Source organism: Corvus brachyrhynchos, unplaced genomic scaffold (assembly GCF_000691975.1).
Source record: "Corvus brachyrhynchos isolate BGI_N302 unplaced genomic scaffold, ASM69197v1 scaffold164, whole genome shotgun sequence".
Taxonomy (NCBI): Eukaryota; Metazoa; Chordata; class Aves; order Passeriformes; family Corvidae; genus Corvus; species Corvus brachyrhynchos.
In genome coordinates, this window is record NW_008237426.1 from 482,017 (window position 1) to 505,509 (window position 23,493).

The window sequence follows — 23,493 nt, forward strand, 5'->3', positions numbered from 1 at the left end:
GGGAAGTCTCCAGGAATCCCAGCACAGCTGACTGGACCATAGTGGTGGGACACAAGGGACAGAGCGGATGGGGGGATGGAGCCAGAGGAGGAAGGAAGCAGGAGAATCCCATTGCCCTTGGCCACACTGAACAGCAGCTCCCCCACCATAAACTCTGTGCTGATCGCGGGCAGCTCAGGACTGAAACACCCGCGAGAATTTTCCCACCGAGGAATAATGTGGGTGGGCTTGGATCCAGCCCCACCCTTTTCAGCACCTCAGAGATCCCACAGGCAGCAAATGGAGCCAGAAGACAACTCCCAGGGCAAATGGCATGGGATGATTTCCAGTGCTGCAGCACGAAGGCTTCGCACCCTCCTCCTCCTCTCCCATGGGGCAGAGGGCTGGGACAACCGACACCCAGGGACTGTGGCAAGCAGTCGAGCTGGCAGCTCCCACCACATTCCTGGGAAAGAGGAGGAGAAGGGATGCTGGGAGTGCTGGGGGGTCACTCCATCCCCCCCCAGAGCAGGGTGGGCTCAGGGTAATGAGGAGGAACTCTTAGACCATGGCAAGGCCTGGAGCCCCGCGGCACAAAGGGATCACAGCCCAGTGCATGATGAGCACGGACATGGCAACATGTGGAAAGGCTCGGTGTGAGGGAGTAGAGAAAAAGGCAAAATTCAGCTTATTCCAAAGGTGTTCTACACAGCTGCTGGGGGCCAGGTCTTGGGGGGTGGCTGCTGCCTTGGTACACATCAGTAGAAGGATGTAGGGTTGGGCACTCAGCAGTGATCCCAAAGGGCTGGAAGAGCACCTGTGAGCAGGCACAGAGCCCACCTCTAACCCCAAACCTCCCATCCCCACTTGGCAGGGCTCAGGATCTCTGGCTGTTGGGAGCCATTCCCCTCATCCTCTCAGCTTCTTGCCCTTCTTCACCGTGTGCCTGACCCCATCCAGCCAAAAATGCCTCAAGGCACTCTTTGGAAAGGGAGACCCTGCCACAGCCAGGACGGAGCTGGGCTGGCCGCTGCCGGTGAGCTCCCCATGCTCGTTCTGGGACCCGCTGCTCCTGGGGGGACCAGTGATTGTTGAACCCCATCCTGTCAAGCTCCATCTCCCACCCACCCTTGTCTGCAGTGCGGGACCTCCCCGGAAGCACAGGGCTGTGGGGCCAGTCTTGGTGGAAACATGTCTCTTTTAATACTTTTGGAATACAAGAGATAAAGCAATACCTAAAAACAATCTGAGATCAGGGATCCATCTTGCACCAGCTTTCCAGAGCTGAGGACCATCCTGGCACCCTTCAGAGGCAGTTGGGTGCTTCATGGGAACCAGTGCTGCTCCCCGGCGCTCACCCCACAGCTTTCTGCTTCATTAACCCCTTCTTTGCTCCCTGATGGATCTTCGCATCCAGCTTCCCTGTAAAGAGGGGATTAAAGAAAAAAAACCCACAACAAACCCTCATCACTCTTTATTTTTAAATGCTATTTGCAATGCAAATGAGCTGGAGGCAGCAAGGTCTCCTAGTTAGTGTGTTCCTGTCACATCCAATTATCCTGCTTGAGGAGCCAGGCGTTTCCAGCCGCCACGGCCTCCCCTCCGCAGGCGCGACACCGGGGAGCCAGGGGCAAGCGTGTCCGATGCGGCCAAGAGACACCGGAGAGGGGGAAACTCAGCGAGGAGGAGAGTAAATTAACATCCAGCACTCGCCTGCCACTACCAGGGGGGAAACCGATCCCTGCGCCTGCCCGCGGGATGCACGTCGACACGTTCCGAGGGAACAACGTGTCGGGGACACGTTTCTCCAGGGTGCGAGGAGAAGCCAGGACTGGGGACAACAAACCCTCAGCTTGGGATGATGGTGCAATGGGCACCCAGTGTGATGGGGACACCTGCTCCACGTGGCCAAGTGCCAGGTTGGTGGTCTCCAAGGCCACCTGCTGCCTTTGCCACCAGGGAAAACCTCAGCCAGCAGCTCCAGTGGGACCTGGAGAAAACACTGCCTCCCCTTGTCCTTCACAGCCCTTGGTGGCTTCACTGCCAGCTCCGCTTTCCCACCTGGGACAGGAGCAGGACACCAGAACATGGGATTTGGGGAAACTCCTGCGGAAGAAGACAGAAGCCAGGCATGGTGATGTGCTGCCTCAGAGGAGCGTCCCTGTCCTCTTCTTCCTGCCCGTAAAAACGCAAGGATGCTCCAGCTCTCCCAGCTCCCAGAGAGACTCTGCCAGCAGCCAGCTCCTGTATGCCACATCTCTCCAGGACTTGCCTTCCTGCTGCTCCCCTGCATCTTCCCATCCTCTAAATGCCAGCATCGTTCTGTCTCCAGAGCTGGGAACAGAGACAGGGCAAGATACACCAGGTTCCAAAGTTCTACTTTGGCCACTGCGCTGGAATCTGCTGGTAAATGCCCGTGTGCTATAAGAAGCAGGTGCTTCTCCAGAGAAAAGGCTCCTAACCAGCCAGTGACCATCACCTTCTGAAACCAAAACTTCTCTGCTAGCTCAACAAAGAGGGTTTGCAGGTCACTGCTAGCTCAACAAAGAGGGTTTGCAGGTCACCATGCCACAGATCCACAAACTGAAACACGGCTTGGAAGACAGTCTGGGAAATCCTCCATCCCCTCGGCCACCTCAGAGAAGACTCCCCCCACCGCCTAAGGATGGGGAAGAAGCCCCCTCCTTGTAATGGCTATTTCCAGTCATTGGCACCCAAGGAGGCTGAGCCAGCCCACCCAGCAGCAGTATGTGAGACTACCCTGTCCCCATGCCAGGGGTGGTTTTGGCAGGAGAAAGGGAGCAAGTTCACGCTCTCTCCATGCTCTGGTCCCCCACCACTGCTACTGTCACCAGGGCTGTTACATTTCAAGTGCCTGCCTGCTTCTCCTGGACCCCAAAAACACTGCGAGGCTCCTCTGCTCTTCCAGCTGGCAAACAGCACACAGCACACAGGTAACCTTTAAGAAAAGGCTAAAAATAGGGCAAAGCCCCAGGGTCCCTTGCTCTTTCTGATCAATGATTCAAGGCCTCTCATCTCACACCATGTCCTCTGCTCCTCTGCACTCTTCCAGCCGCTGGCTGTTGGAGGCCGGGTTTTAAGTGATGCTTCAGGGAAGCTTTGCCTGGATTCAAGGAAATCTCCCAGGAGAAAGGCCACGGAGCTTTGTCCTCACTAAAACTACGTGGGGACGTGTTTGGGGAGAGCTGTGCTCCCAGATGCAACACTGTGCCCATCCCTTCCACACAAACAATGACCCTGGCAGCAAAAATCGAGCCACGTTAGGGTTTTTTTCCCATCCCCAGGCTGCTAGAAACAACTAATTTGCAACAGAGAAGCATCCGGATGTCATTGTGGCGAGGTCCATGCTGTTATCTGGCAAGGAAAACTGCTCTGGCTTGGTTTCCCAACAGGACAAACTGGCATTTTGTCATGGTTTGAGCCAGGTTTCAAGGAGACCAGGGCAGCCAGCAAGGCCAGGTGGGGATGTGAGCCGGCACCTTCCCTCTGCTCTGCTTCCAGCTGGGAGAATTAAGCTTCTCACTGCCTGAGATGCAATGCCAGCTTCTATTAACACAGCGCCTTGCGCCGATGAAAGGTCAAAGGCTTCCCTGCTCCTTCCCTAGGCTGTCACAAATATCACCCAGACGGACCATGTCCCTTCCGGGAGGTGAACGTGCAGCTCCACAGCCCCCCCGCGCTGCTCCTGTGACAGCTCCTATCGGGATGGAGGGCAGGGAAGGCAGGGCCAGCAGTGGGAGTGGGAGCACAGGCAGCAGCCAGCACAGCCAGCTTCCTTCCAGGCTGTTAGACTGATCCTTCTCCAAGCAGGAAAGTGTCACAACACAAAGGAGATGAAGTGACAGATGGGGAGGGGACCGGCAGCACCTGCACCCGGCGAGGCAGACGCGCAGGAGCCGCATGGCAGCTTCGCCCTCTCCCACCCACGGCTGGACAGAGGCAGAGGCGGGAGTGAAGGGGCACGAGTGAGCCTGGCGAGAGCAAAGGAGAGGTTAAAACAAGGGAAAAAAAGGATGCAGTGGCTGCACCAGCACGCAACGGCCACAAGGCTGTTCTCCCACAGCCAAGACGTTTGCATTCTCAATAACTCCTGCCTGCTCACTGGCACTGGGAATAACCCATCCATGGGGAGGACTGTGCCACAAGCAGGATCTGAGCACTTGCAGCTCTCCAAGCGCTGGTCTCCACTGGCTGAGTGCACCTCCCAGGTGCTGCTCAAAAAGGCAAGGAAGAAACCAAATGGTTTTGCAGGAAACACCCTAACACCCAACTGTGGGAGAAAGGTGCTTCTTGAGCAGCCTCAAAGCCAACAAAAATAGCCCTCTGCTGTGCTTCACAAAGCCCTTATTAACCAGTCCTGAGAAATCCCAACACTCCTGAGCCCCAGGTACTAGTCCCAAGGATCCATGTACAAAGGAGGGAGATCGCCCAGTTGTCAGTTCTGCTGAATAAACAGCCAAGACTCTTCCTGCTTCTGCTGCTTTTAGCCCGTCAAATTAATTTTTCACATCCCCTGCAAGCGCGTGCGGTGCCTTCCCCGGGCTGTGTGGTGGGGAGGCTGCTAATAAGGACGGAGCTGACTGCGGGCTCCCCAGCTGCCGCATCCCTCCTCCATCCTTTTTATAGCAGCGGGCAGGAATAACTGGCAGCCTGCGGAGGGGCTGGTGGCTCGTAAAAGGGACTAACGACGCTGGCAAGTGGAGCGCGGACAGATGCTGCGGCGCTTCCCCGTGCGCTCTGCCAGGGCATCCCATCCCACCGGCCTGCGGATGGGGAACATCCATCTGGCCCTGCAGCTCTTGCTGTTCAAACCCTCACTGTCCTCAGGAGCAAGAGGGTGATTTGGAACTACAGGACACGGAGGTTGCCAGGATCTGCCTGGGCATCGCTGCACCGACTCCTATCCTGATCCAGGCCGATGCCGGCAGCGGATCGGCCACCGACACGAATGCTCTTTGACTCCCCCAGTGTCTGCAGAGGCAGGAAGAGGCACGCATTTGGAAGGAAGCAACATCTGGGGAAAGGGGAACCGAAGACAAAAAAAATATTACAGATGTATTCGAGCCATTAAACAAACACCTCCAGATCAAAGAGCAGAGGGCAAAGGTTGGGAACTCATCTGGCAACGGCAAGCTGGGGTGGCGAGGGGAGCCGGCTCCGAGGGCCGGGGGGGCATCTGGGGAAACTTTACTACTTACAGATTTTGTGTTTTCCTTTGATGGGAAACTTCAGAACCATCTCCTGGGGATTAGTGCAGATAAAGACAAATGGAGACCCAGACTCCTGGCTCAGGTCCGGATACTGTGAAACACGGAGAGACACAGAGAGCAGAGTCAGAGCAGCTGTGTGGGTACAGAAAGAGCTCAGTGGGCAAGAACAGAGGGATCTTAGCCAAAACATGGGTTATATGGAGGCTGTACCAGCTCAGACTAAACCACTTCAAGAACTTTTAATGAAAAAACCCAAACAACTTCAGGTTTGGGTCTTACTCTGCAAGCCCCTTGCTCAGCCTCTTCCCACCGCACCTCTGCTGGTGCTTGCTGCCTCTTTGGATCCGCTCACCCTGGGTGTTCCCAAAACCCCCTCAGCCCCCTTTAGCACCGACCTGTGTTACCCCTGTGGTTTCACACTTGATTTAGGATGATCAGAACCCTGGGGTGTTGACAGGGAGGCGGTCGGGGCCCTGCCATCACCAGCCCACCTGTTCACTGGGACAAGCAAGGGACAGATTTTCAGCCTGATGCATCCAAGACTCAGCTGACCAGAAATGTGGGTCTTCCCACCAATCCCTAACTAGTCATGGACAGCACACCAGCACCTCAACCAGAACAACCTGCCAAACTCAGCCTGAAATGACCACCAGAAGGGTGGCCACCATCAGCTGTCCCAGCTACGGACACTTCCCCAAATGTTCCCCACAAAGCTCAATCCCGAACACAAGGATTCGAGATTTGGAGAGCGTGTCCTCTGTCCTGCTGTGGGACACACATCCTTTGACATTCACTCGCATCTAAAGGGTGAGCAACACACCTGCTACACACCCAGGCGATGGCTCAGAGAGGCCAGCTCAGGGCCGGTCAATGGAGGGATTTTACCACATTGAAGACATGGGGGAATTTTATAGAAAGAGAATAAACAGATTATAGAATCACAGAAGCATTTAGGTTGGAAAAAGACCTCTAAAATTTTTTCTCTCATTAACCATGTGGGGAAAAAGGAGAAAAAACCCACTCCATGTGGGAAGCACACCAAGATCCTGGCTGGCTGCAGCTCAGCCTCTCTGGCATTCAGAGGTGAAATGCAAAACAGTCATAAAAAATGTATATCTCAGCTCTCACCTCAGATTGTCCATGAGCTGCAGAGCTGGTGCTGACAGGCGCTGAGGCCAGCGCATGCCACGAGAGTGCTCCAGCCCAGGAAACCCTGCTCAAACAGACTGCGGAAGTGGTTTTCCTTCCATGGGAAAACTGCCTTCTTTTTTTTCCTGCTCCCCTGCCTTCCTCGAGCAGATCCATCAAGGCTGCTGGAGGGGACAGGATGCCAGACCAGATGGAGCTGCGTGTCCTGGCAAATCCCCCATTTGTTACTAACAAATGACTCCTAGGCCGAGTGTTTGAAAAGCTCTCACCAACCTGCCAAGATGAGTTTGGATTTGCCCTGGAACAGCTGGGCACAGCGAGGGAAGCAGGGAGCAACCCGCTCTCCCCACACTGCAGCAGGGTTTGGCAGCACTGCCAGCAGTTCAGGGAGACTTACAGAAGCCCAACGATGGGATTGGATCAATCAGCATTTCCAAGCCCTCTCATTTCACAACAGCATGTAAGAGCTGTGCACTGAGTAACAGAGATGTACAAGCACTCAGCTGCTCCACGCAGCTCCGTGCCGGGGAGGAGGAGCCGCGCCGATCCGCATCGCGCGCCGATGCCCCACTGCACCGACCCGGGCTTGGACAGGCTTCTTCCTCTCCGTTTTTTTTTTGGCTGAGTCACCTCACTTGACTTGCTTCCACTGCTGCATGCCCATGCCAAGGATTTTCATTTCCCATCTGCAGGGAAGGAGGATCTTGGAAGGTTAGGAAGAGCCAATGTGAATATCCCCGGCCAACACCTGCAGAGTGTGAAATGCTGGCACCGCTTTGTCGCTCTCGGCATCACACGGGTGACTGGTGGCACCTCCATGGCTGGAGGACCTGAGGACAAGCACGGCCTCCAAAGGCCACCCAAACCTGGCTGCAGAGGTGATCCATCCCTGCTCCCCTGCACCTGGTTCAGCCCATGGCTTCTTCAGCCAGGTGGGGCAGCCAGGACGGGTGTGTTGCAGAGGTCCTGCTGCTGGAATACAGCTGCTTCCCAAATCCCCTCAGCCACCACCTCCCAGGTGGACCTGGACACCACCATGTCCCCCTCACACCCTCATCCAGGGAACATCTCCCAAACAGGCATCAGCAGTGAAAGCAATAGCCAGGTCGGTTTCTCCACAGACAGCTTTCATCCAAAACCAGGATCAAGCCTCCAGCTCCAACTGTTCCAGCTCAGTCTGATCCCAAGGCCAAGGTGGATGCCACAGCTGTGACTTGGATTCCCGCTGCCACACCACAGCCTTTCATCTTTGCTCCCAGGGTGCCTTTCTGTCTGTGAGCCAAACCCCTTCATGTCCCACATTTTAAAAAGCTTTGGTCCTTCCCTCTGGCATCTCACTCCCAGGAGGTAGGGGAGGAGCCCCTCGTCCAGCCACTACATTTAAGGCTCCCTTCTTCCCCCAGTCCCTTCCATGAGGACATTCCATTCATTCATCCCACAGAATTTAGGAAGCTCCACTCTCAGCGGAGACGATGCCACCAAGACACCAAACAGGTCTGCCTCCGTCACATTTTCCAAAGCTGCCCAAGTTTATGTACCACAACTTCATTTCTCACTGTTTCTGCTGCGAAAGGTCAGTCAAGTCACTCTACTGTGTCTGCAACGCAGGAAGTGTAGGAGACGGAGAACAAATTTATTCCCAACTACTCCACCCCACAGGCAGCCCATCATCACTTCAGCAAATCTGAGCTTGGAATAAAAGCCCAAACCCCACAGCTGGTGAGGCAGAGTGAGAAGACAGAGCATATCCTGTCATACTGGTCAGGTTGGACGGGGCTTGGAGCAACCTGGTCTAGTGGCAGGTGTGTTTCACCCCATGGCAGGGGGTGAAATGAGATGAACTTAAAGGTCGCTCCCAACCCAAACCAGTCTGGGATTCTGTGATCCCCAGTAAAGACGATCTTCAAGAGCAGTTTTTCAATTAAGAGGTGAATTCAGAGGGAAACCATGCTCCCTCTCTTCCAGAGACCAAGAATCAAACCCAGCCAGGAGTCTGATGGGGGATGTCCCTTCTTGAATTCAACAGCACGCATCGTTCTCATCTTGGAGTGTTCCTAAGACAGGTGCTGGTACTCCAGGCTTTACACTGCCTCTACCTGGAAGCAACTTGGCATTTAGGGGAAGGTGGATACAACAGACACAGTGCAGAGGCCAGATTATCCCTCAAGAAGGAGCAAACCCACCCTCCTCCAATCCTGCAGATGAGCAGGGAAGCTCGAAAGAGAGGGGTTATGCAATGCAACTACAGTGTGAAAAAAATGATTCAGCCTCCTTTCAGACCTTCTGCCATCTTGTAGCCGGCTGGTGACAAGGCAGGTGGGAGGCCAGTGGGCTCTGTGGGCTGCAAGCAGCCGACATGGCTCACCAAGAGCTGCTCCTCCCACTGCTTCGCACCAATACCCCACAGACGCGCTCCACACACGGCCTCCACGCAACCACTGCCCCCCCTGCTCGTCCCACCTCTCCAGCTGGGCTTCAGCTTGCTGCTAACAGGTTTGGAAGATCCCGGCTGTGAGGAGATTAGGTGGGAGGGAAGAGAAAAGCAGAGCTCAAGGCAGCTTAACACCCGCAGGAAGAGCTCGAGGTTAAATGAAGCTGGAAAAGGGAGCTGAGCACAGGGCTCCTCCGAAAACCGGCCACCAGACTCACCCTCACACCAGAGCCAGCGCTTTGAACGTGTATTAAGTGGCTATCAGATGTCCCCAATAGCCACCCAGCTCAATCTGCAAGCAGGGATAATTGCTAATGAATGTTCCCTAAACTTTGTTTTCGCCATCCCTCGTCTCCCATCACCAGCTTGTCACCACCAGGAATAGCAGCAGGGCTGCCAGCCTCCCGCTCCACAGCCCACAGCAAAAGAGCAAAGGAGGGGACGAGCCAGCTCAGAGCCAGCAGAGACACGAACCCACCTTCTCTGACATCTGAGAAAAAAAATTCCTGCTATATTCCCCCCCCACACACACCAATCTGTTAATTTTTTTTTTCCCCAATTTAGGTAAAGCCTGCAGCAGGATGCCAGGGCCATGCAGGCTCACCCAGCATCGCTGGTACCAACGCAGCATTTGGGACCCTTTGCTCATCCTGATTCCATCTCCACAGGAGAAAAAAGCATGGAGAAGGACCATCCCAAACCCCTCCACTGCTGCACCCCTCCCCAATAAGCTGCGCTGGCTTGAACCCAACTGCCGTGACCCAAAGGCAGAGGAATGGAAAGAGCAGAAGGAAAACGTCCTGGGGGGAAGCCAAACCGTCACTAACGAGATGAGCTCTGCTCTGGCGCATCCGAGGCAGGAACAAAGGCACCGCGTGCACGGAGCAGCAGCTCTGCGCAGCACAAAGCCCGAGCGCTCCCGGCAGCTTCTTTAGCGACCCTCCAGGAGCATTCTTGCTCTCATTAAGGCCTCGGGACACAAAGGGGTGGGAATAGCCCCAGTTTCACACACAGCAGCCTACGGAGCCCCGAAATGCAGCCTGAGCTCTCTGCTTTCATTGCCTCGGAGCGCACATCCCGGTTAGCTGGAGTGTGGCGGAGAATTGCACGCTGGAACCTGTGGTCCTTCCCCTGGTCACTGCCACCCTCTCCATCTTACAGCTGCCGGGGGCACCAGCAGCGAGGAGATGCTTGCAAGGTTCATAATGGAAAGGGGTGAATCATTTTCCTGGCGTGGCTCCTCAGTGAACAACAGGGAAAACACGGCTCGCTCTGCCAGGCAGCGCCGGGCCAGGACACCCGCTCCAGCCTTCATTTCCCTGCTGCTTTCCAAGAGCTTCAGAATAAAAGAGGCAGCACTGGAAAGCAACGCTGTCTGGAAAGAATAAAAGCAAGCAGAGCCCATGTGTTGGCAACAGAGTTCACCATAAAATGCATTCAAAGGGGAAAAAATCATCCTGGTGGAGGCAGCATCCCCTCCAAAAGAGCGGGGCTGCTGGAGCCAGCAGTGGCAATAAATCGGTTCCTCCCAGCAGGCAGAAACACACACTGGGCTCTTCCTGGGTGTTGGAGACACCCCTTGGCCACATGCAAAAAGAGGAGTGGGATGCAAGGGATCCCCTGGGAGCCCAACTTCCTTCACCCCGTTTTCTTGGTGATTTGTGGGACAGGCGGATCCGCTCTTCTTTCATGCCTCATAAGCTCCACTGCTGTCAGAGCAACGTAACAGGTAATTAACTACTAAACAGCCATTTTCTCGTTCTCTCCGGAGGGAAATTGCTCACCATCCAGCTAGAAAATATTTCTTCAGTGGTTTGCAAGAGCAAAAAGAAAACGGGCAGCTTTTTGGGAGTGACGGGGGTGCTGCGGCCAAACAGGGGCACTTGCAGCAATTCCTGCACCATGAACACATGGATCCAGGAGAAAAGAAGCCATCAAAAATGAGAGACGATGCTTAACTGGATGTGGGTGCCACTGTGCCCAAGCCACGTCTGGCTTGTCACTTTTCCAAGGAGAGGCGTTTAGGAGCATCAGTTCCCTGTCGGTTGTTCTGACAGCAGCAGTCTCCATCATCTCTTTACAAGGACATTCCCTATGGGGAATTATCCAGCCAATTTTCCCAACACAGCCTTCACCCCGAGTGCTCCAGGGCACATTCACCCAAAGGTGACGCCCAACTGCGAACAGCAGATCCAGGCTTACCACTGCTGTGTCACCTCCTGACTCAGCCCTCCAGTCCTGGAAAGCACTTGCAGAGCACCTCAAAGCTTCGCTCCGAGCTTTGATCCCCCTCATGACACAGTCTTGCATCACACTTCCAACTCTAAGCACGTTCTCAAGTACCATCTTCTAAGGTCATAGGCCAACCAGCCTTTGGCCCATGAGAAATGTAACATTTTCCTAAACAGAAACCCGAAAGCAGATCCAAGTTTCTAGAAATGCCAAATTTTCTAGCTTGAGGCAGAAACATCCAGAACACGCACCCAAGGAACACTACAAGCTGTCCTTGGCCATGGAAGAGCTCGGGGATGCAGCAGAGCTGCTCCACACAGAGGCTGCGTTAGCAAAGGGATACACAATCCAGATCAACGGAACGCGAAAAGAAGGAAAAAAAGCAGGATCACAAAGAAATCCAAACAAAAGCCGTCAGCCAAACTTTTGTTTGAAAGCCTGTCAGGTCTAGACTGCAACGTGTGAGGAAGGAACAGCTCGAAACCACAGCTGCTAATGGTTATGGATTTGGCAATCAAAATGTCTTTGTTAAAAAAAAGAGAAAAAAAGTTAACTGCCTGACTATTGAGGTTACAAACCGCAGCCTTGATGCATTGTTGCAGTCAACATCCTCCCTGCTGTTCCTGAGCGCTTACAGCTGCTGCTGGCAGCTCGTGTGCTGGCACATGCTCCCTGCACCAGGATGCACAAGGAATTTTGCGAGCCTGCCTTCCTTTCCCCTTCTTCCCACCACAATGCCTGGCAGCCCTCGGCTGCTCTGCCCCTCGCACGCCTGGCTGGTACGCAACCAGATCCAGGCACAGCAGGCTGGGATCGCCGCGGGATCCTTCCCCGGCCGGGCGGATCCATCCGGTGGGTGTTCTCCACCCCCAGCCCGGAGCCCAGCTCTCATCGTAGTGTTCCTACACCACAGGCTGTACTTTGATTTGAAGGGCAGGGGAAGCAATTAAAACACACTAACTAATAACAGGACTTTGAAATGTAGATTTAAAATTCAAACTTGCGCTGGTGCACTCGGAGCAGTCTGCCAGGGCTCCAGGAGACCCAGAGGGCCCAGCGGTGCCAGCAACAGCCGCTGCATCCCCCAGCTCTCCCTGAACCGGCGTCGCAGGACCTACAGCCACCAACACCCTCCTAAATCCCAGCCCAGGACAACACCCGCCCATGGTAAACCCTGGAAGGGCTGGACATGTTTATAGAGCGCCTGACGACCGGTTCAGGAGAAACTGGGTGGACTTGGAAAAATATTTGGGAAGGTACTAGCTGAAAGAGCTGTTTTCATCCCCCCGTGCCAAGGGACAGCAGGGGCAGGGCTAAGCTCAGCTCCAACGCGGCCCCGCCACCCGCACCATCGGACAGAGCCGGCAAAGAGAAGGGAAAAGCGATGGGGAGGAGGAGACAAGGGGAACCAGGGCACCTCGTGGATCTGCGCCTGGCGAGAGACAGTCAGACTTCAAGCAGCTTCACAAAGTCCTTTCATAACCAGAGCTGGGAAGCACAGGGGTAGGACACGCAACCAAGCTGCAGAACCCAAACTTTGGGAACAGGCCCTGCACACCTGTGTCCCTGCCCTGGTTCCCGAGGGCAGCTGCCTCTCCTCGTGCTGACCCTTGCTGCTGCTCCCAAAGGAGGTGCGATGCCAGCAGCTGCTCCCAGGATTGATTCAACCCCTCAAACGGGATGGGATTTCTCACAGGAACAGGAAACGCATCGGAGCAACCGGTCTGTTCAGGGTTAGGAAATCAATGACACACCAACAAAAGCTTAAGCAAGCAGAGTCCTTGGGCACTCTACATGTACTGTGGAGGTTGTATTTTGCAGCTGACACATCATTTGGGGTCACCATGGAAAGGGTGGTCACGGCTCAACCTGGACTGGGAGGCAGTGGGGCACCTGACCTGGGGCTCCAGGTCAGTTTAATCTAACCCTCAGTTTCAGGACTAAATAAAACCCAAACACTGAGAAGACAGCAACTATCAGTGACCACATCTGAGAGAGGGAAAAGGCCCTGCCAGCTCGTGAGTAGTTTGCTGAAATGGTAGCAGAGGCGAAGTCCACAGTCATCATTAATTAAGTCATATGCTTCAGCCTTGGCTTCGCTTTCTCCCTTGGGTCTAGGAAACCAGAGGAGAGGGCAAGCAGGCCTCTATCATTCGATTTCTTTGGCATGCTAATGCATTCCTAAATTAATCATCATCAAGTGACAATCTCTCCTTCATCTTAACAGCCTGAGCAGTGGCCTGAGCAAACCTGCTGGCTTATGCAAGGCAGCTGGAGCCTCAGAAGAGCCTCTGATGAAAACCAAAGCACTTCCCATATGGAAAAACTCCCCCATCTCTTACCTTTGTGGGGTGAGAACCTGAATTAAAGAGATGCATCACCCTGTGAGCCAGCTTAATGCCTGACACCACTGGATCTGGCATCTGGCTACACAGAAAAGACAAATTCAGCTCAGGAGAACGCAGGGACCTGTGAAGTTCAAAGGCCTTTCATGGATTGCAATCATTAACGGCCACGTAGACTGCTGCAGAAGGAAGGATATCTGACCTAGCTAAAAATCCTTCACTGGGAGAGGTGCCTCAGGAATGAGAAGGCAAACATCCCGGTGGTGGAGGCGAGGAAGGTGCCAGGACAGCCACAGCACCACACAAACAGGCATTTGTCTCACTCGGAGCCTGCGCTAGGAAACCTTTCCTTCAGGGACTGGGTCCTCATAAAAAGTCTCTATGCATTTATACTGTTCTTAGAAGTACACATCAATGTCTGTGTTTGTGTTTCGCCCTCTCATTAACTCCTTAGGAGAATATTCCCAGAGGGCTATTGTTCCTTTATTTGGAGATAATCTAAACAGGCACCTTCTGGAGTCTAAATATAGAAAGCCTCTACCCTTCTTCACTCCTGTTTGAGAATCTAAAGTGAGTCCTGTACACTGGGCACCTGAGTCTCATTTTTTTTGTTGCTCTTTTCACCAGGGAGGGAAGAGGAGGCCAAGAGTTTAAACCCAAATTTCCTGAGTGAGAAAGCTGGAGCCTATTTAAATAATAGTTGCAATCTCATGGCACAAAAATAACTTCTACGTGTTTCCCTGTGCAGATTTAGGACACTAAGTGATCACCTAGAAATGAAAAATAAACACTTAACTCCCATCAAACATAATTAGCCAATATTTCAGCCCAGCATAATAGCTCCATCCAGATATTGGCATGAGTGTGTGTCTGCACTCAAAATAAGCCAAACACACCTATCAACCACCAAAACAGCAGCAGGAAACGCTCTTTTTTCAGTTAAATAGTCTCTCAGATCAAAGTCATTAGCAAAATGAACATGGACTTCAGAGCACATGGAAATGGCATCAGTGTAAACACTTCCCTGCTGGCTTTAGTCCTGTGCCAAGCCCTGCCTGCCCCATCCCACAGATCCCAAGTGGGCGCTGCTGAAGTCACTGACACCTCGTGCAGGAAAACAAGGGCAGCTCCTTGCTCTGCCCAAGGTGTCGGTGACGTCAGCCCCGGAGCAGGGAAAAGCCGTAGCGAACGCTTGGATCTCCAAGGGGGAAAAAAAGTTTCCAGGTCACCTCTAGCTGAAAAGTGTAACAAAGGGATCATTCTGGTCTTGAGCAGGGCTTTTTGGGCTGCTGCCAGGGAGAGAAGGAAATGAGCCCAGAATGTACTCTGAGGAGAGGCAAGATGTGCAAAGCTCAACTGGAAATCCTGAGATTTCAGAGGGATCTCCAGGCACCCGGCAAGCAGGGCCGAGTTCAGGAAGCAGCTCCTGCTTCGCTTCTCTGCAAACAAAGCAGGTGACACTGGACACCTGGGCTGGACCCTCCTACCTGAACACAACTTCTGCTGCCAGAGCAGCTTCAAGCCAAAGATCACAGCTCTGAGCAGTAAAATGTGGTGTAAATAACCTCTGACTGGAAGAACTGCTTTATTTTCCATGTGGGAAAGAGGCCCAGAGGAGCAGATTTAACTAGTTCATGCAATAGGCAGCACAGCTGAGATTAGGGTACCTGACGTGCCACTGATCCTAACCCCAAGGACATCTCTACTCTTCCTCTGCTCCCTGCCACCTCCAGCACTCGAGATCCTGTTCCATCATCACTTCCCACACGTCCTCAGGATCTGCAAACCATCTCAACAACGTCATTTGGGCCTCAAATGCCGCAGGTAGGTCAGAGGAAGGTAGGGCTGCCCCCTCTGAGCGATGATGAAAGGCCAGGCTTACATGCGCAGTAAAAATGTGGATAAAAAAACCCTCCCTGGTCATAATGCAAGAGCTCTGGCAGGGAATGGGCCTGACTCTGCTGGGGCAGCATTGCTTAATTTTGGTTTTTTGAGCACAAGTGTAAAAAAAAATTAAATTAAATGAGGGTAATGATAGAAAAATACCAGCAGGGTGCTGCAACATCTTCATTAGCAACCCGAGAGAGGATGCAAACAGCAGGGAAATTAAATCTGCAGACAGTGCTAAACAGGGAGTGGGTGACAGCAGTGAAAGGGCTGAGAGATAATGGAAGAGTCACAGTGGGGACAGACCACAAAACCATGGAATCACAGATTGGATTGGGTTGCAACAACCTTAAAGCTCATCCCATTCCACCCCCTGCCATGGGCAGGGACACCTTCCACTGTCCCAGGCTGCTCCAGCCCAGCCTTGGGGACTGCCAGGGATCCAGGGGCAGCCACAGCTGCTCTGGGCACCCTGTGCCAGGGCCTGCCCACCCTTACAGAGAAGAATTCCTTCCCAATATCCCATCTAACCCTGCCCTCTGGCAGTGGGAAGCCATTCCCCCATGTCCTGGCACTCCTTGTCCCCAGTCCCTCTCCAGCTCTCCTGGAGCCTCTTTAGGCCCTGCAAGGGGCTCTGAGGCCTCCTCAGAGCCTTCTCTTCTCCAGGTGAGCACCCCCAGGACGAAGAAAAACAGGTCCAAGACCAGGAAGAGTCTCCCTTGCCTATGGGAACAAATAGTCACAAGAGTCAAACCAAGCTTCTGTGGCTGCCAAAAAACACTGGATCACCACCAAAACACCATGAGCAAGCCAGGAACTATTTCATCCTCGGGAGGTTGGTATAACCTGCAAGCAAGGCTCGCCCTGCACTTGTGAAATGATTTCTTCTGGAACATGCAGGAGCCTCAAACAGGAGGTGGTGAGGAGGAGAGGTGTGAGTCAAAGCACAGCGCCTGGAAAAGCTCCACAGCGGCTCAGTCCCCGAGAGGTCTCTGCTCTGCATCACCTCCCCTCGCCTGCTCACACATTCCTTGAAAATATCCAATGTTTCTGCACGCCCTAAGTGGTGAAAAAGCATCATGTTTCCTTGCCTCTGTCCCTGAGCTACAGGGAGTCTTTGCACACTGGGAAATGGCTGGATCACAGTGCTGACGCTGCTGATGAACCCGGGCTGAAACACCCACGTGAGCAACAGGAATTTCTTATTCCCAGCAAGACCCAACTCAGATTTCTGAGCTGGTGCTGCACACTTTGTCATCTTGCTGACATTTGCAATTAAACTCAGCTCAGCTTCCTTCAGATGCACTTGCTGCTCCTGAGAACCCACAAAACCAGACATTTCCTCAGAAAGGCTCAGATCTCTGGATTTAAGCTCACAAGCGAGGGAAATTAACGCTGCTTAAAGGAATCCTGGGAAAAACGGACAAAACCACCGTAAAAAGGCAGGAAATTAGGAATTACAAGTAGTTTGCAATACAGAAACAGCAAAAAGCCAGAGAAATGCAACCCAGGAAGTGCCAGAGCATTGAGGAGAAAGGGAAATCTGTGATTAACAGGTTGGATAATGGTGCTCCTGGAATACACTGCTCTGTCTCCAGTGCCTCTGCAGCCAAGCAGTGCCAGCAAACTGGGAGGGATTTCCAGAGAACGTGGCTAATTGTGAGGGTCCTCCATGGGAAGATTAAAGCTAGCTACCTACAGCACAATTCCCAGATCAGAGATGCTGTCACAGCCATTCTACCAGTGCCTGAAGAACACATCCACAAAGGAAGAGGAGGGATTGTGACAGACAGAACAGTGCTTGTAAGAGACCAGGATCTATTTTTCCACCACTGTTGCAGACAGCAGAAGACGGACAGGAATCTCCACTGAAGCCCAAACTGCAAATCAGTGGATGCTACAAAAGAAAATCCCTACAGTGGCCTCAGTGTCCCTTCCTCTCTCTCTCCCACGGCTTGTTCCCATACAATGCCAAATACTCCTGTAGGTTTCATGGTATTCCAGTCCCAAAGCTCCCTCTGCTGCTCATACTCCAACCTCTCTGCCTTCCTCCTGTGACTAACAGACACAACCTCACCAGAAATACAGTCTCTGTCTTTCCAGGCATCTCTCCCTGCTAAAAACCTCACAGGGTCTGGGAAAGCCAGAGGAGCACTCCTGCTGCCTCTCCAGCTCATCACAGCAAGATCATCCTGGTGGATTCCTTCCCAAAGAATCCGTCTATTCCACCTCACAAGATGGTCATGGTCCACTATCAAGCCCTACATGGTTTGGTGATTCCCACCAGACCAAACCTGACATACACAAGGGGCAGTGGAGTGAACAAGGATGAAATGGGATCAGGAGCAGCTGTGCTGTGCTTGGTGCTAAGTGCAGGTTTTTAAGTCCATGAACCACACCCTGAGGAAAGCTCCTGCTCCAGATTTTGGGCATGGAGTCAGTCACAGCATCAGACTCAGGCCTCAGGAGGTCTCCCAACCAAAGCAGGGCCAACACTGAATTCAGGTGAGGCTGCCCACGACTTTGTCTTCTTGGGTCTTGAAAATCTTCCCAGGTGAAGACTGTCCAACCCCTTGGGCAATGCCTGCCCCACTGCTGGGCCATCCTCATGGTAATTTGTGTTCTTAAGCCACACTGAACCCTCCCCTATCAATTTATGACCCTCCCACCGTGTATGTCAGCACGCAGCCCGGCTCTGTCTCCCAATAATCTCCTTGCAGGAAGTGAAGATCTCTCTGTCTCCTGCCTCTCCCCACAGGGCTCCAGCCCCTAACCACCCTTGGAGTCTCCATGGGATTCGCTCCAGTTTAGCAACAATTTTGTGGTGACCCAAGTATTGCAGATGTGGTTTAACCAATGCAAAGAGGAATAATCACTTCTACTGGCTACGACTCCTCTGGGATTCGTGCCTGCTCCAGGACAGCAGGTTAACAGATACTCTCCACTCTAACTTTTGGATCCAAGGTCATCAGGTTAGTCAAGCATAAGTTTATCCTTAGGAAAATCCACACTGGCTATTCCTAATGTCCTCCTCCTCCACGTGCCCAAAACTGGCTTCCCAGAGTAATCTCTCTACGAGGTTCCCAGAGACCAAGGTGAAGCTGACTGGCCTGAAGTGTCCAGATCATCCTTCCTTCTCTTTCTAACCACAGGTGCAACAGTTACCAAGGGTCCTCTCCTGGTTTCCATAACCTTCCCAAGGCAAGAGTGGCCTCACAAGGCCACTTGCCAATGCTCTCAGCACATCTGGACACACACCATCATCACCCACGGACTTGCATGGGTTGAGATTTCTCAAAAGACTCCTGCTTCTAGCCTTGCTTCTCTACAGCTAGTCCTGTGGCTCTCCTGTCCATCCTCCCTGCTGGGAAAGAGGTTACCTCCTCCCACAGCTCCTCCTCCAGGTCACTCAGTGCCCCAACCAGGGCACAACACTCACCAGCTAGGCCAGTGTGACACCACCAGCGAGGCCACTGTGACCTCCAGCTCCTGGAAGAAGCACCAGGCAGATCCAGCAGCTACAGACCACGATCCCTCTGCAGGGGCCAAGCCCCCTCTCCTATAGCAGGGCAGTCAGTGCTGCCGGCACCACAGGGCAGGGACAAGGTCCCATGGCACAGCACCACCACTGCTGCAGTTTTCCATGCTGTCCTGAGTTGCCAGGTCCCTTCATGTCCTCTGCCACACAAATCCCTGCAACAACTTGTGTCTTCTCAACACCATCTAAAATTTCCGCTCAGTGTCTTCTCCAGAGGTGAGTTCCACCACTTTAAAAACCCGCTGGTAATGCAAGCCTGGAAAGGTTCATTTCTGCACTCACCTGCTCCTGAAATTGCTCTTGTGATAAACAATCAGTCACGTCCACACAGCCCAGGAGGCATCCTGAGGGATAATCACTTGGAAATTCCACATCTGCAGCAAAAGAAACATCTCTTCAGGGAGCCCATATTCCCACACACAGCTGGGATCTTCCAATCCCCAGGTGCCCTTCCCTCTCCTCCAGGCACCTCTACTTTCTGAGGCACAAGAACACATACAGCAATTTCAACACTTTTGTGTGCCTTTTCCGGGTCAGGATCTTCCCCATGAAGGACTAAGGCTGGGAAATTTAATTTTATATCTAGCTTTCCCTGCTCAGCAGAGAGGGATTTCTGACACTCTCATTACGTAGCTCAGTGTACCAAAGCATTCCAAGAACCAGGGAGAGGAGTTCACCTTTCCGGAGCAGCATTCTGTAGGTGGCCTCCAGTTCACAGATTTCCTGAGGGGAAGGTCTTTTAGCAGTAGCTGCAATCCATAACCTCCCTCGATGAGAGGTGTACCAGGTCCTGCCCTCCACCCTAAAGAACAGAGGAAAATTTAGGACTAAAATTCCAGCAGAAATCGCCCACATGGACAGCTCAAACATAGTCAATCCCTGCTGCTAAGCTTTGCCCTGATTATCCCAACTCAAGCAACGTGTCAGGACCACAAAGAAAAGCCGAGATAGGCAAAAAATAATGTCACAAATAAAGCAGAGCGTGTCCTCAGGGCTTTAGAGGACATCAATCCCCAGCAGGGCCAGCAGAACACATATGCAGGACAATGTCTCACAAAAGTCCCTTACAAGCTCCCAAAGTCACACAGAACAATCAAAGGAGCAATAAGGCACTAGGTCTCTGCATGGAGCAGAGATCCTGGGATTCTGCAGCTGTACCAGAGTGGCTGGAGCATCCCCAGAACACCTGGATGCAGGATCGGGGCACACTAAGATTTACAGCATCTTTAGCTTGGGAAGTGAAAAAGCTCCACTCTCCAAAATAAGAAATGTGGTGAAAGGAAAAAAAGGCTGAAGAAGATTTTTTGTTCACTATTAACAGTAGGAGCTTCTTTTTGTAACCCAATTCCCAGCCCAGAGGGGGAAGGTAGTGGCAAGGGCTGGCTTTCTTTTAAACAAAGCCTGGTGCCACTGTTGCCTTCTTTATCCTGAACAAAAAGCCAGAACATATTTCAAGTGATTACCTTATTTGCTTTTCAAATTCCACACAGGATTGCCCGAACTATAGCAGTAAAATCTCAGCCTCTCTCTACATTCACCCACTGTGAAGAAACTTGTCCCTTACAGGTTAGGTACTATCCCAAAAAAAAAAGAGGTTCTCCAGCTCCTCAAGCCATCATTGCACTGGAAGAGGAAGCACAGCTTGCACACCTGGAGCTACCACAGGTATCAGCTGTTGCACAGAGCCAGTGGGTCCAGAGAGACCCTCTGAGGAACACAACTTCCCACCTTCCCTGTGGAGCAGGAGCTGCCTGGGATACCTTCACCTTTTGATTCCTCTCACAAGCAAGGAAGCCCAAGGCTGGTGCAGGCTGAGGCACCAACCATCATCCGAGATCTCCTGCAGCTCTCGGTCCTGAATCCGCAGCCTGCTCCGCTCCAAGCCAGACTCACTTCCAGCCTCCATGGAATGAATGGTTTTCCTTTGTGGGAGCAAACCAGTTTGGTCCACCCACTTGAGTGTTCAAAAGAAAACAGGGAAAAGGTTAGCACCTCTCCAGGAATAATGTGTATCAAGTGCAAATCCTATTTGAAGTTTTCCTTCATTTATGACCTTTATGCCCTTTCGAAAACGGGAATCTGGCAGAAAAGGCCTCATAAAATAGAGCCGAAAGGGTGACACAGCCTTAGGCTGACTCTCAGAAACTCTTCTGCTTTCCTGAAAAGCAGGTGGGAGGCTAAAACTCCAATAAACCAACCCACCAGGAGCAGGGCATTGGCAAACCTTCTCTATCCCAAAGTGGGATGGTCAGTGAGGGACACAGGGGAGGAAAGAGGGGGTGAAAAACAAGGGGAAGCAGGGGGAATGGCTTCCCACTGGCAGAGGGCAGGGTTAGATTGGATATTAGGAAGAAATTCTTTACTGTGGGAGTTGTGAGATGCTGAAACAGGTTGTCTAGGGAAATCACCCCATCTCTGAAAGTGTTCTTCGCCAGGCTGGACAGGGCTTGGAGAAACCTGGTCTAGTTGAAGGGGTCCCTGCCCATGATACGGGATGGAATGAGATGGTCTTTAAAGCCCCTTCCAGCTCAAACCATCCTGTGATCCTTTGGGGCACTACAGACGTGCTGGAAGTGACAATTCTTCAGCTCAACTCTCCCAAAATTAGTCACTACTCTGGAATAAACCCCTGAAGCCCCACTGACCAAAGGAGCAGGCTGGAGGAGACGGGGATTCACCAAAACCCCAGAGTTTGGTGTCATCTCTGCCCTGGGGCTCCCGGCTGGCTCGCTCAGTGCACCACAGCTCATGGCCTCGATGGTCTCATCCAGTCTGCAAGCACAAATGAGAGGAGTGAACATTCCCTGCTTCCCCTGGAACATCTCCCTTCTCCCCACACACTCTGACCCAAAGCATTTTTTGCCCCATTCCCCCCAGCTAAATGATTTCCTTGCTCGGTCTGATTTCCAGTTTGAGAAGTCAACTGCTCGAGTCATTTGAGCTCAAGTCATTTGAGCTCTCTACTGCAGAAACTCAGCTTGGTGTGCATTTGAGCTGAATTGGTTCTGTTGAGACAGGCCTACTGCAACACCTGTTTCCCAGGCAGCTTTAACAGGCATATCAGACCCCTCTCCAGAAGGATTTGCACCTCCTTGCTCTCGGGCACGCTGCCAGCCCTCACGCACTTGCTGTGGTACTCAGCCATGTTGTTGTCCTCCTCCAGGATCTGCCTGCCAGCGAAGTCGATGGTGATTTTCTTGGCAAGCCGAGAGGCGTGGCGCAGCTCCCGCAGCTCCTGCTCCCTCTTCTGGAGCGCTTCCCTTTCCTGCTTGGAGAGCCACTGGTTGGAGTCCGTGGCAAAGTAATCCGACTCGTCATCAATGACCTGGGTGCGACGCACGCTGGGAGAACAACCCCCACAGGAGAAGATGAGCACAGTGGGAGCATGGCAGAGCCCCAAACCCACCCTCCAATCTGCTCCTTTCCCATCTCTCTGGAGAGCCGGACTGTCGGGACAAAAAGCAAGGACACCCAAACAGGATCCATTCCAGAGACTCGCTCTTGTCCCACCAAATGCCATAGTTCAGGTGTCTGTGGCTGCAGTCTGGGCTTTAGAAGGAATTCCCAATATTTTGGCTAAAGGCACCTCACCTGCTATCACTTATGCTATTCATGACACTCTCCCACCTGGTATCCTACCTTGTTCTGTCAAATTCCAATAACTTGTCTTTGTGCTTCACAGCCATCTCCAGGCCTGATTTGAGTCTCGCTTCCTGGCGAGGCAGCAAGCCTTTGCTTATGGCATCCAAATTCCCTGAATTTTCAGCACCTGAGACACAAAACAAACCACAGCTAAGCAGCCAGTGGGTTAAAGCCATTTGGGTGGGCCAGGCTGCAGAAATGCCCCCTAAACCAAATGCCATCCCAGGAGCTAAAAGTACAGCTTCGTAGCAAGATCAGCATCTTTCCAGGGAGGTTGAAGCCACAATTTTCCCTCAAGCCCATTTCACAGACTCCTTCCTCCAAAGAGGAGGAATCACTTGAATATCACAGTGACAAAGTCTGGGTAGAGTTTAGGGAGAAGCTCTTGCTCTTTGGTTCTCTTTCACCCTTCCCTAACAATTCAGGCGGTCAAAATTCCTCCCATCGCCAACCACAGGCCTCGGGTCACAGAATCATGGAATGGTTTGGGTTGAAAGGCACCTTAAAGCTCATCCAGTTCCACCCCTTGCCATGGGCAGGGACACCTGCCACTAGCCCAGGTGTCCAGAGTGCTCCAAGCCCTGTCCAACCTGGCCTGGAACACTTCCAGGGACGGGGCAGCCACAGCTGCTCTGGGCACCCTGTGCCCGGGCCTCACCACCCTCACAAAGAGGGATTTCTTCCCAATATTTAATTAAATTTCTCATCTTTTAGTTTAAAAACATTCCTTCTTGTCCTATCACTATCTGCCCATTTAAATAGTCCCTCTCCCTCCTTTTCATAAGCCCCTCTAGGCACTGGGAGGGGCTCTAAGGTCTGGAGGCTTTTCTTCTTCAGCAACAACCCCTGCTTTTTTAGGAGTCCCCTCCTAAAAGCCAAACCCTCCCCACATGTTGTTACCCCCAGAAAGAGCCTCTTGCCCAGGACAGATTCCAGAGAGACCCAGAGCCTTCTGCTGCTGTTTGTGGTCCCCACAAACAATATTCTATCCTGACACACCACACCAGGTTCCCCAAACCAGCTGTTTCCAGAGATGGAGAAAACTTTTCCCAGCATACG

The 23,493-nt window shown here is 52.7% G+C and overlaps 1 protein-coding gene across 1 annotated transcript in view; it reads right to left on the reverse strand.

The window, feature by feature from the left end:
- Positions 1 to 1,159: 1,159 nt before the first annotated feature.
- Positions 1,160 to 23,493, reverse strand: part of TRIP4 (thyroid hormone receptor interactor 4) — a gene marked incomplete at its 5' end in the record, with an annotated part of 27,051 nt that continues 4,717 nt past the window's right edge. The window contains 8 exon segments of the mRNA XM_017731082.1: positions 1,160 to 1,401; positions 5,199 to 5,301; positions 19,075 to 19,166; positions 19,470 to 19,594; positions 20,559 to 20,746; positions 21,438 to 21,564; positions 21,918 to 22,133; positions 22,432 to 22,561. Coding sequence (XP_017586571.1) covers positions 1,334 to 1,401; positions 5,199 to 5,301; positions 19,075 to 19,166; positions 19,470 to 19,594; positions 20,559 to 20,746; positions 21,438 to 21,564; positions 21,918 to 22,133; positions 22,432 to 22,561 — 1,049 coding nt within the window.